The 13,086-nt window shown below is 47.6% G+C and overlaps 2 protein-coding genes across 2 annotated transcripts in view; both read left to right on the top strand.

The window, feature by feature from the left end:
- Window positions 1–13,080, top strand: part of fam214a (family with sequence similarity 214 member A) — a 25,596-nt gene extending 12,516 nt beyond the window's left edge. The window contains 16 exon segments of the mRNA XM_046345585.1: window positions 230–417; window positions 512–708; window positions 4,523–4,648; window positions 4,830–5,027; window positions 5,029–5,656; window positions 5,658–6,190; window positions 6,192–6,819; window positions 7,102–7,221; window positions 7,530–7,618; window positions 10,498–10,594; window positions 10,719–10,737; window positions 10,740–10,862; window positions 10,865–10,875; window positions 11,331–11,399; window positions 11,833–12,065; window positions 12,225–13,080. Coding sequence (XP_046201541.1) covers window positions 230–417; window positions 512–708; window positions 4,523–4,648; window positions 4,830–5,027; window positions 5,029–5,656; window positions 5,658–6,190; window positions 6,192–6,819; window positions 7,102–7,221; window positions 7,530–7,618; window positions 10,498–10,594; window positions 10,719–10,737; window positions 10,740–10,862; window positions 10,865–10,875; window positions 11,331–11,399; window positions 11,833–12,065; window positions 12,225–12,378 — 3,413 coding nt within the window. The 3' untranslated portion in view covers window positions 12,379–13,080.
- Window positions 1–13,086, top strand: part of LOC124033545 (guanine nucleotide-binding protein subunit beta-5b-like) — a 279,536-nt gene that overhangs the window by 152,848 nt on the left and 113,602 nt on the right. The gene's annotated exons all lie outside the window — the stretch shown is intronic.

The raw sequence follows: 13,086 nt of genomic DNA, 5'->3' as shown, positions 1-13,086 counted from the left end.
CCTGTCTGTGTTTAGTAGTTAGTCTGGGCCAGGGTGTTGTAGCATGTTGTCTCCTACTCTACAAGAGAACAGGAGCCTGCTGCCATTTGATTTGTCTGAGTTCCATGCCTTATCCCATTCTACACTGTCTATGATCTCTGAATGCGTGTTCTTGCTTGAAATGTGTAACTTGAAATGTATCCCCGTCAGAATGTATCTGACCAGTGTTTTCCTTTTCCCCTTCTTCCAGATGTGGTGACGGAGGAGTTCTTTGAGTACGATGCTGAGGACTTCCTGGTGTTCCTGACCCTGTTGATCACTGAGGGACGGACCCCAGAATGTTCTGTGAAGGGTCGCACAGAGGGGCTGCACTGTCCCCCTGCAAAGTCCGCCCTGCCGCCCCTACACAGGCACGAGTGCAGCGACAAACTGCCACAGGTAAAGTCCACAAACATACACACACAGATAACACACACTTCCCCAGGTAACACACACACACTTACCCTCCCCTGTCTGTGTGTGTGTGTTCAAGTGTGTGCAGGCGCGGCGTGTGCGCTCGGAGGTGTGTGTGTTGTGGAGGAACAGTATTCCCATCATGGTGGAGGTGATGCTGCTGCCAGACTGTTGCTATGGAGACGAGAGTCCCCCTAGTGACCCCATCAGTGACCCAGCGATCAAACAAGATGCTCTGCTACTGGAGCGATGGACTCTGCAGCCTGTACCACGACAGTATGTACATGCACACACACACACTCTGCAGCCTGTACCACGACAGTATGTACATGCACACACACAGACACACCCTGCAGCCTGTACCATGACAGTATGTACACACACACAGACACACCCTGCAGCCTGTACCACGACAGTATGTACACGCACACACACACACCCTGCAGCCTGTACCACGACAGTATGTACACGCACACACCCTGCAGCCTGTACCACGACAGTATGTACACGCACACACACACACACACACACACACACACACACACACACACACACACACACACACACACACACACACACACACACACACACACCCTGCAGCCACCACACAGTATGTACACACACACACCCTGCAGCCTGTACCACGACAGTATGTACACACACACACACCCTGCAGACTGTACCACAACAGTATGTACACACACACACACAGACTGTACCACAACACACACACACACACACACACACACACACACACACACACACACACACACACACACACACACACACACCCTGCAGCCTGTACCGCGACAGTATGTACACACACACACACACACACACACCCTGCAGCCTGTACCACGACAGTACGTACACACACACACACACACACACACACACACACACACACACACACACACACACACACACACACACACACACACACACACACACACACACACACACACACACACTGAAGCCTGTACCACAACAGTATGTACACACACCCCCTGCAGCCTGTACCACGACAGTACGTGCACACACACACATACACACACACTGAAGCCTGTACCACGACAGTATGTACACACACCCCCTGCAGCCTGTACCACGACAGTACGTACACGCACGCACACACACACACACACTGCAGCCTGTACCACGACAATACACACACACACACCCTGCAGCCTGTACCACGACATTATGTATTAGAGGTCGACCGATTAATTGGAATGGCCGATTAATTAATTTCTCTTTGAATCACAGCCAACTTCAATAAACGAGTGATGATTTAACAAGCGCAGGACACTGTCATTGCACCAATGTACCTAACCATAAACATCAATGCCTTTCTTTAAAATCAATACACAATTATATATTTTTAAACCTGCAAATTTAGTTAATATTGCCTGCTAACATGGATTTCTTATAACTAGGGAAATGGTCACTTCTCTTGCGTTCCGTGCAAGCAGTCAGGGTATATGCAGCAGTTTGGGCCGCCAGGCTCATTGCGAACTGTGTGAAGTCCATTTACTCCTAACAAAGGCCGTAATTACTTTGCCAGAATTTGACATAATTATGACACAACATTGAAGGTAGTACAATGTAACAGCAATATTTAGACTTAGGGATGCAATCCGTTAGATAAAATATGGAACGGTTTCGTATTTCACTGAAAGAATAAACGTTTTATTTTCGAAATAATAGTTCCCGGATTTGACCACATTAATGACCAAAGGCTCATATTTCTGTGTGTTATTATGTTATAATTATATTTGATATTTGACAGAGCAGTCTGACTGAGCAGCAGCAGGCTCGTAAGCATTCATCCAAACAGCACTTCCGTGCATTTGCCAGCAGCTCGTCGCAATGTTTCATGCATTGCGCTGTTTATGACTTCAAGCTTATCAACTCCCGAGATTAGGCTGGTGTAACCGATGTGAAATGGCTAGCTAGTTAGCGGGGTGCGCGCTAATAGCATTTCAAACGTCACTCGCTCTGAGACTTGGAGTAGTTGTTCCCCTTGCTCTGCAAGGACTGCGGCTTTTGTGGAGCGATGGGTAACAATGCTTCGAGGGTGGCTGTTGTCCATGTGTTCCTGGTTCGAGCCTAGGTAGGGGCAGGGAGAGGGACGGAAGCTATACTGTTACACTGCAATACTAAAGTGCCTATAAGAACATCCAGTAGTCAAAGGTATATGAAATACAAATGGTACAGAGAGAAATAGTCCTATAATTCCAATGATAACCTCAACCTAAAAGTTTTTACCTGGGAATATTGAAGACTCATGTTAAAAGGAACCACAGCTTTCATATGTTCTCATGTTCTGAGCAAGGAACTTAAACGTTAGCTTTTTTACATGGCACATATTGCACTTTTACTTTCTTCTCCAACTTTTTTGCATTATTTAAACCAAATTGAACATGTTCCATTATTTATTTGAGGCTATTTATTTGAGGCTTAATATACAAAAATTGTCCGATTAATCGGTATCGGCCTTTTAGGTCCTCCAATAATCGGTATCGGCATTGAAAATCATAATCGGTCGACCTCTAGTACACACACACTGCAGCTTGTACCACGACAATATGTACACACACACACACACACACACACACACACACACACACACACACACACACACACACACACACACACACACACACACACACACACACACACACTGCAGCCTGTACCACGACAGTATGTACACACACACACCCTGCAGCCTGTACCACGACAGTATGTACACACACACCCTGCAGCCTGTACCACGACAGTATGTACACACACACCCTGCAGCCACACACACACACACACACACACACACACACACACACACACACACACACACACACACACACACACACACACACACACACACACACACACACACACACACACACACACACTACAGCCTGTACCACGACAGTATGTACACACCCTGCAGCGTGTACCACTACAGTATGTACACATGACACACACTTTTTGTCAGGACTAGGTTGAGCTAGTAGCACATGCAAAAACTGGAATATTCCACTTTGCCGCCGTATCAAACAGAAAACATGTATATACACTACCGTTCAAAAGTTTGGGGTCACTTAGAAATGTTCTTGTTTTGTCCATTAAAATAACATCAAGTTGATCAGAAATACAGTGTAGACATTGTTAATGTTGTAAATGACTATTGGAAATTACAGATTTTTTTAAATGGAATATCTACATAAGTGTACAGAGGCCCATTATCAGCAACCATCACTCCTGTGTTCCAATGGCACGTTGTGTTAGCTAATCCAAGTTTATTATTTTAAAAGGCTAATTGATCATTAGAAAATCATTTTTCAATTATATTAGCACAGCTGAAAACTGTTCTGATTAAATAAGAGTATCTCGAGCATCAGCATTTGTGGTTTCGATTACAGGCTCAAAATGGCCAGAAATAAGGAACTTTCTTCTGAAACTCGTCAGTCTATTCTTATTCTGAGAAATCAAGGCTATTCGATGCGAGAAATTGCCAAGAAACTGAAGATCTGGTACAACGCTGTGTGGTACAATGCTGTGTACTACTCCCTTCACAGAACAGTGCAAACTGGCTCTAACCAGAACAGAATGAGGAGTTGGAGGACCCGGTGCACAACTGAGCAAGAGGACAAGTACATTAGTGTCTAGTTTGAGAAACAGACACCTCACAAGTCCTCAACTGGCAGCTTCATTAAATAGTACCCGCAAAACACCAGTCTCAACATCAACAGTGAAGAGGTGACTACGGGATGTTGCCTTCTAGGCAGAGTTCCTCTGCCCATTGTCTGTGTTTTTGCCCATCTTAATCTTTTTATTTTTATTGGCCAGTCTGAGATATATATTTTTCTTTGCAACTCTGCCTAGAAGGCCAGCATCTCGGAGTCGCCTCTTCACTGTTGACGTTGAGACTGGTGTTGTGCACCAGGGCCTCCCACTCTTTCTATATTGTAAAGTTATAGACTGACCATGAAAACAATTGTCATTGGCATCGTTGCTAATGCTAATTTCCTTAGCCATTGCTAGCTAAAGCAAAGGCCTGATTCTCTCTCCTCCCTCTGTCTCTCTCTAGGAGCGGTGATAGGTTTATAGAGGAGAAGACTCTGCTGTTGGCTGTCTGCTCCTACGTCTTCTTCTCCCAGCTCAGTGCCTGGCTCAGTGCTTCTCACGGCATTGTACCCCGAAACATCCTGTATAGGTAATACACACACACCTTCCTCTACAGGTAACACACACAAGAATACACAAAGAACCTCTTAACGACTTCCCCATTATTTTTCTATATTGTTACTGAATGTTGATCATAAAATACTTTCCGAAGTGAACTAAATAATTTGATGTGATCACAAGTTATAAGCCTGCGTGTTTCTGTCCCACAGGATCAGTGCAGCAGATGAGGAGTGTGTCTGTCAGTTCTCCCAGCCCCCAGCGGAGCACCTGTTCCCTGTCCCTAACGTGTCTCAGAGTGTTGCCCTGAGGCTCAGGGTCCAGTCACTCCCCCGTCAGCCCACCTACCCCACCCTGGCCTGTAGCATACACACCGGCCTGACCCTGGCCCCACTCTACAGCAAGACCCCCCAGCCTTAAGCCCAACCTCAGCCCTAACCTCTACAGCAAGACACCTAGCCTTAACCCAGGCCTGAACCCTAACCCGACTCTGTACGAGAGGAGCCACAACAGAGCGGCTCTGCCTTTCTCTGGCCTCCCCTTCCCCAGTCCTGCCAGTCTCCCCCTGCCTAGTAAGAGAGGCCCGGACCCCACAGACAGCCATGGTCATTCTAGCCAGAATGGATCAGACCTCCCCCGGGTCAATAAGGGGCAGACATCATCCCCCTACCACCTCCCCATCTCCCCACGGCCCTCCCCCCGCCCCCACAGGAAGCTGTCCTCCACTCTGCCACTCCCCCCTGGGGGAAAGACTGTCAGGTGGCTCTATTCCCTCACCTCAGACCCCTCCAATGACATCACCCACACCACAGAGGATTATGGGAAGGCCGTCAACGGGGCCGAGAGCTCCAAGGGGCGTGGCTCCGAAGCCCTCCGGGCCTTTAAGACTTATTCTTTGGCAGAGCCCCCACGGTGCCCCTCCCCCAGACCCTCCTCTGAGACCAATCCTCTGATTGGCTCGCTGCTCCAGGAGAGACAGGAAGTCATCGCCCGCATCGCTCAGCGCCTCAACTTTTGCGACCCGACCGCCCCCCATCTCCCCCCCTGCCCTCTTCACCCCTGACACCCCCACTAAGAACCCTGTCCGGGGCAGTTACCTTGGCAACACCACGCTCAGCAAGACCAAAGAGCCAGAGGGAGCTCCGCCCACTGAAGACACCCCGCCCTCCCCTTTCGACACGTCCATTGGCGACGCAGCGGCTATTATCAGGGAGACGCTGTCCCCGAAACCTGTTGTCTGCCGCAGACTGAGACTCCCAGAGGACAGAGATGGAGAGAGACTCAGAGACAGAGTCAGGGAGACACTGAGAGACAGAGAGGCATTGAGAGACCGACAGCGAGAGAGAGACAGTAGTCTCTTGTCTCATGCTGTTCAGGACATTACCAGACTGATTCAGGACAGACTGTCTGTCCCCTCTCTGTCCCCAACACACAGCCGCAGCAGCAGCCCGCTACACAAACCACATACACACAGCACACACACGCTGTGCACTGACACGTACACCACACACAGAGGCAGCAACAGTCATAGCAGTGGCCACTGCAACGGCTACACACCCAGCCATGACACACACTCCCTCACACACACCTGCTAGCACAGACAGAGCTGGTGCTCCTCCAGAGACAGACGGTCCAATCAGAGCTCAGAACGGCTGTTCAACACTTGAAGACCCTCAGGTCAGCCCCCGACTCCAAATCCTGCCCCAGTCTTCTTCTCTAGTCATCCCACGGCCTCTACCCCAGCCACAGTCTTCTCCTCTAGTCATCCCACGGCCTCTACCCCAGCCCCAGGCCTCTCCAATACTCAGCCCCAAGAGTCCCAGGGCCAAGACCCCAAAGAGTTTACACCCCAACCGCCCCCAAGAGGAGCCCAGCCCCTCCTCTCCTAAAGATAACATCCTGAGGACCATCCAGACCCTAACAGTGACCCAGACCACCACCCTGACCCAGACCACTGCACATACCTTGACCACCAAGCTCACCCACACCCAGACCACTGCTCTCATCCAGAACCACATGAAACCTCTGACTCACAACCAGACCCAGACAGTCTCTCGAACTCCGACCTCACGGACTCAGGGCAGCCCTCGAACCCAGACCTCTAGTCTCCAGGATGAGAACCAGCCCCCCCCAGGTTCCAAGTCCCCCAGCCCCCCTGGTCCTGCTACCACACCCCTTGGCACAGAGCCCAACACTGTCCTGGTGAGTGTCCCTATAGACAAGCACACCTGATTAGAAAATACCTCACACGGCAGTACATGTTGAATGTCATCCGTGTGGCTTATTTTGTCCAACACAAAGAAACTTCAATTTAAAAACCTGCCTATGTGAAAGAGGATATTACCACTTTTGGAAAATGTTGATTAACAGTACAAAGAGATTTTGAGAAAGGATCTTTGACATAGTGTATTTGGCATTTGTCTAAAATGTTTGTTGAGAATTGCTGTATGAAAGCCAGTGTGTGTTTTTTTTTCTTCCCCGTAGCGTTCTCCCTCGCCCCTGAGACCGTGTAACAGTCGGAGGAAACACAACCGTCACTCTCTGGACTCCACCCTCACCAAGGCCTTCCACCCCTGTACCGGCCTGCCCCTGCTCTCCAGCCCTGTAAGACACACACACACACATACAGAGAGAGAGTGTGGAGCCACATGACTCATCTTCTCCTCAATAGTATGAATACTCTGACTAAACTCCTGTTGATGCTGACTTGGTTGTTCATAACAATGGAATCATTTTAAAGTTGTGTGTGTGTTTCATGTGGTGCTTGTTTTTGTTATTATTATTATTAAATACTTGTGTGTGCTGTCATGCTATAGTGTTTAAAATGTTTTTTTTGATGGATATGTTGCCAATAAAGTTTTGTGTACAGTTGTGTGTGTTGTATTATTAAATGTGTGTGTTGTCTCTCTCAGGTTCCTCAGAGGAGAACTCAGACTGGTTACTTTGACCTGGACTCTTCTCTGACCAGCTGTAAAGGACTGCCCTGGACCGCAGGGAAGAGGTACTGATCTCTAACTCACACATCATACACACATTTAGACTGGGATATGTTCCGGGTAGCCCCAAACAACAACGTTGACGTACGTATACGCTGACTCGGTGAGTGAATTTATTAGCAAGTGCATCAGTGATGTTGTACCCACTGTGACTATTAAAACCTTCCCTAACCAGAAACTGTGGATTGATAGCAGCATTCGCACAAAACTAAAAAGCGCGAACCACCGCTTTTATTCATGGCAAAGCGACTGGAAACATCACAATACAAACAGTGTAGCTATTCCCTCCGCAAGGCAATCAAACAAACAAACAAAGCGTCAGTATAGCAATTAAACGGCTCAGACACAAGAGGTATGTGGCAGGGTCTACAGTCAATCACGGATTACAAAAAGAAAACCAGCCCCGTCGCGGACAACGACGTCTTGTGCCCAGACAAATTAAACAACTTCTTTTCTCGCTTTGAGGACAATACAGTGAGTAAAACAGGCCAGCGTGAGTAAAACATGTAAACGTGTTAACCCTCGCAAGGCTGCAGGCCCAGACGGCATCCCTAGCCACATCCACCGAGCATGCGCAGACCAGCTGGCTGGTGTGTTTACGGACATATTCAATCAATCCCTATCCCAGTCTGCTGTCCCCACATGCTTCAAGAGGGCCACCAGTGTTTCTGTTCCCAAGAAAGCTAAGGTAACTGAGCTAAATGACTACCGCCCCATAGCACTCACTTCTGTCATCATGAAGTGCTTTGAGAGACTAGTCAAGAATCATATCACGTCCACTCTAACTGATACCCTAGATCCAGTCCAATTTGCTTACCTCCCCAATAGGTCCACTGACGACGCAATCGCCATCACACTGCCCTAGCCTATCTGGACAAGAGGAATACCTATGTAAGAATGCTGTTCATTGACTACAGCTCAGCATTCAACACCATAGTACCCTCCGAACTCGTCTTTAAGCTCGAGACCTTGGGTCTCGACCCCGCCCCTGTGCACCTGGGTCCTGGACTTTCTGACGGGCCGCCCCCAGGTGGTGAGGGTAGGAAACAACATCTCCACCCTGCTGATCCTCAACACTGGGGCTCCACGAGGGTGCATTCTCAGCCCTCTCCTGTTCACCCATGACTGCGTGGCCATGCACGCTCCAACTCAATCATCAAGTTTGCAGACGACACTACAGTGGTAGGCTTTATTGCCAACAATGACGAGACGGCCTACAGGGAGGAGGTGAGGGCCCTCAGAGTGTGGTGTAAGGAAAATAACCTCTCACTCAACGTCAACAAAACAAAGGAGATGATTGTGGACTTCAGGAAACAGCAGAGGCAGAACACCATCCACATCTGAGGGACAGTAGTGGAGAAGGTGGAAAGTTTCAAGATCCTCAGCGTACACGTCACAGACAAACTGAAATGGTCCACCCACACAAGACAGCGTGGTGAAGAAGGCGCAACAGCTTGTCGCCTAAAACATTCACAAACTTTTACAGATGCACAATCAAGAGCATCCTGTCGGGCTGTATCACCGCCTGGTATGGCAACTGCAGAGCGTAGTGCGGTCTGCACAACGCATCACCGAGAGCAAACTACCTTCCCTCCAGGAAACCTACACCACCCGATGTCACAGGAAGGCCAAAAAGATCATCAAGGATATAAACCACCCGAGCCATGGCCTGTACACCCTGCTATCATCCACAAGGCGATGTCAGTACAGGTGCATCAAAGTTGGGACCGAGAGACTGAAAAACAGCTTCGATCTCAAGGCCATCAGACTGTTAAACAGCCATCACTAACACAGAGTGGCTGCTGTCAACATACAGACTCAAATCTCTGGCCACTTTAATAAATGGATTTAATAAAAGTATCATTAGTCACTTTAAATAATGCCATTTTAATAATGTTTACATATCCTACATTACTCATCTTATATGTATACCTTGTACTCTATAACATCTACTGCATCTTGCCTATGCCACACGGCCATCACTCATCCATATGTACATATTCTTATTCCATCCCTTTACATTTGTGTGTATAAGGTAGTCGTTGTGAATTTGTTAGATTACTTATTAGATATTACTGCACTGTCGGAACTAGAAGCACAAGCATTTCACTACACTCACATTAACATCTGCTAACCATGTGTATGTGACCAATAAAGTCTGATTTGATTTAGACTCCTCATGTACACACCATAGATCCATGGTCAGATTTAGGTCCTTAATAACCTTGTCCTCAAACTCAATTGCTACCACTTAGAGGTTCAATAGAGAACAAGCCAACTGGTAGGTGAGATTATGTTCTTACTAGACATCAGTGTTCAGTCAGTCCAGGCCTGTACTGTACTGTACTGTAGCCTTGTCCTCTCACACTGCCACCTGCTGTTCTGGCGGCTGTATTGCTAATACTGTTGCTACTGGCCTGACACTGAGGCTCAACTCAAAATGGCAGCTGTACACAGCTCTACAGTCAGAGGCCCTGCTCTGCTCTGATCTGGCCGCTGGGTTACTGTGTGGATTAGGGATTAGAGGTCCGTTTGACCGGGATGATGCTTCTACATACATAGCTGATTAAGGTTTGATAGTGTTTGAATATACAGTATTAGTCATGTTGAATCATAAATTCAGATTTAGACTGCATGACAGCAATTCATGCTTGGGTTTAGCTTCCCAGGGCACTGTTTCCAAATAGGAATATTTTAGCATTTGTGGCACAAATCCCATTCAAGTCATGGGGCTGATATTAGCATATTTTGTGCATGTCCAAATCATCTGAGGGTTGCAGGGTCTGTAAGCCATCTCTAATTCTCATGATTCAACAAATGAATCAATCGACCAATGTGTGTGTGAACCCGTTTTTAACCCTCTACTGTGTGTTCTGTTGTGAAGAGTGTGTGTGAAGAGAGTGGAGGAGTCAGAAGAACCTCAGCCGCTGTTCAGTGCCAGTGCTCCACCTGCCAGCCTCAGTCTACTGGGCAACTTTGAGGTACCTCACACTCACTCACTCACTCACTCACTCACTCACTCACTCACTCACTCACTCACTCACTCACTCACTCACTCACGTAAGTGTACATGCATTGTACCTAAAGCATGTGTGTGTGTTACAGGAGTGTGTGTTGAACTACCGCCTGAGCCGTTGGGGTCGGTGGAGGGTTTCATGGCCGAGGTGGGTGCTTCCGGAACCTTCTGCCCCAGTCACATGACCTTCCCCGTCGACGTTTCCTTCTACAGCATCTCTGACGACAACGCACCTCGCCATACATGGTGAGACACACATACAGTACATACACAGACATATTATATATATCCCCCACACACTTTATATGCACTGAACAAAAATATAAATGCAACAATTTCAAAGATTATACTGAGCTACAGTTCATATAAGGTAATAAGTCAATTGGGGCGGCAGGTTAGCCTAGTTGCAAGTTCAAACCCCGAGCTGACAAGGTACAAATCTGTCGTTCTGCCCCTGAACAGGCAGTTAACCCACTGTTCCTAGGCCGTCATTGAAAATAAAATTTGTTCTTAACTGACTTGCCTAGTTAAATAAAGGTACAAAAAAAAAAATGAAATAAATAAATTAGGCCCTACACTATGGTTTTCACATGACTGAAAAAGCAGTCAGTATCTGGTGTGACCACCTCATGCAGCGCGGCACACACTTACTGCTCACTGTGCAGATCAATATTAATAGTGTGTGTGTTGTTTTGTTACAGGGAGTCATCAACCTGGAGACTCTGGGTAAACGGGGCTACCGCGTCCCTCCATCAGGAACCATTCAAGTGGTGAGGACAGATTTTCAATCTGTGGATTATACACATTGAAGACTTTTGTTTAAATGTGTGTGCATGTGTGTCACTGTTGCTGAGAGGGAGACCTTAAGTGGGGACAGAAATACACTACTGTAGTGTGTTAACCCCTTCTCTTTTCCTCTCTCCCGTCCACTTTCTCTCTCTCTCCTGCCCTCTCTCTCTCTCCCGCCCACTTTCTCTCTCCCGCCCACTTTCTCTATCTCTCTCCTGCCCTCTCTCTTTCTCTCTCCCGCCCACTTTCTCTTTCTCTCCTGCCCCCTCTCTCTCTCTCCTGCCCTCTCTCTCGCCCACTTTCTCTCTCTCTCTGCTGTCTCCTCTCTCTGTTCTCTCTCCTCTGTGTCTCTCTCTCTGTGTCTCTCCTGTCTCCTGTCTCTGTCTCTCTCCCTCTCTCCCCCTTCTCTCCCAGACCTTATTTAACCCCAATAAGACGGTGGTGAAGATGTTTGTGGTGGTGTATGACCTGAGATCCATGCCTGCCGGCCACCAGACCTTCCTCCGTCAGAGGACCTTTTCTGTCCCCGTTCGACGGGACAGCACACACTCACACAAACACGGCATCCCAGACAACACACACACACCCGGCAGCAGCAGGAAAGCCCTCGGCCAGGAACGCATCCTGCGCTACCTCATTCACCTGAGGTAAGAAAGACGCCTGGCTCAGCTGACCTGTCAATCACATCTCCCCTGTCAGTCAAATAAATGACCTGTTAGTCAAGACTGGACAGTAGACCAATCTGAACAGGAAAACATTTTGTACTGGCACTAATCTAGCTCTTTCTTCACACCCACCCAATCCAGGTTCCAGACCTCCAGGTCAGGTAAAGTGTACCTCCACAGGGATATCAGACTGCTGTTCAGTAGGAAGTCTATGGAGGTAGACAGTGGAGCGGCCTACGAACTCAAGTCCTACACAGAGTCCCCAGCTGACCCAGCCTTCTCTCCGCGCTGCTGACACACATACACACACACACACACTCCTCTATCTGCACTGACACACACACTCCTCTATCTGCACTGACGCACACACTCCTCTAACTACACTGACGCATACACGCACACCCACAGAGCTGTCAGAGAGCTGGGCTCAGAGCGTTCTCGTGTGGAACAGTCCAGACAGGCTCTGTCCCAGATACCTAATGCCTGGAGATTTTGCTGACCATGAACAACTCCTGGCCCTACAGAACCCTGCTGTTTTATGTGATGCTCAAAAACACGTCTTTATACATGTAGAAAATGTATTAAAGACATGCTAAAACACACATCAAAAACACGTTAGTGAACATGGACCACTGACTGACCAGAACAAGCAATCAAGAGACTGAGAAAATTACAAGACAACGTTGAAAAAGCGCACTGTGTATTTCCACGACTGGAAATCAAAAGGAGTAATATTCTGTTTTTTTTGTACTGTTACAAAAACAAATCTTTAAAGTGTTGCAATAGAGAGTAACATGTAGCTTTAGTGTTTACATAATTTTCTTTGTTTACCGTCAGTTATTTAATATTTAAATGAATATTTCAGTTACTGCTTATGTGACATCTATCATCCTCAGCATTATGATCTAGTGCAAAACTCTGTAAATCATAATGTGTATTTTTGACATGAACTCAGATCTGAAAATATATCTATATCTTAAAGCAATCTTGAAAGCTGCATTGT

The sequence above is a fragment of the Oncorhynchus gorbuscha genome, linkage group LG04 (assembly GCF_021184085.1).
Source record: "Oncorhynchus gorbuscha isolate QuinsamMale2020 ecotype Even-year linkage group LG04, OgorEven_v1.0, whole genome shotgun sequence".
In the NCBI taxonomy this organism is placed as follows: Eukaryota; Metazoa; Chordata; class Actinopteri; order Salmoniformes; family Salmonidae; genus Oncorhynchus; species Oncorhynchus gorbuscha.
The sequence above is the reverse complement of the archived record's forward strand: the minus strand, read 5'-3'. Positions and strand labels throughout refer to the sequence as shown.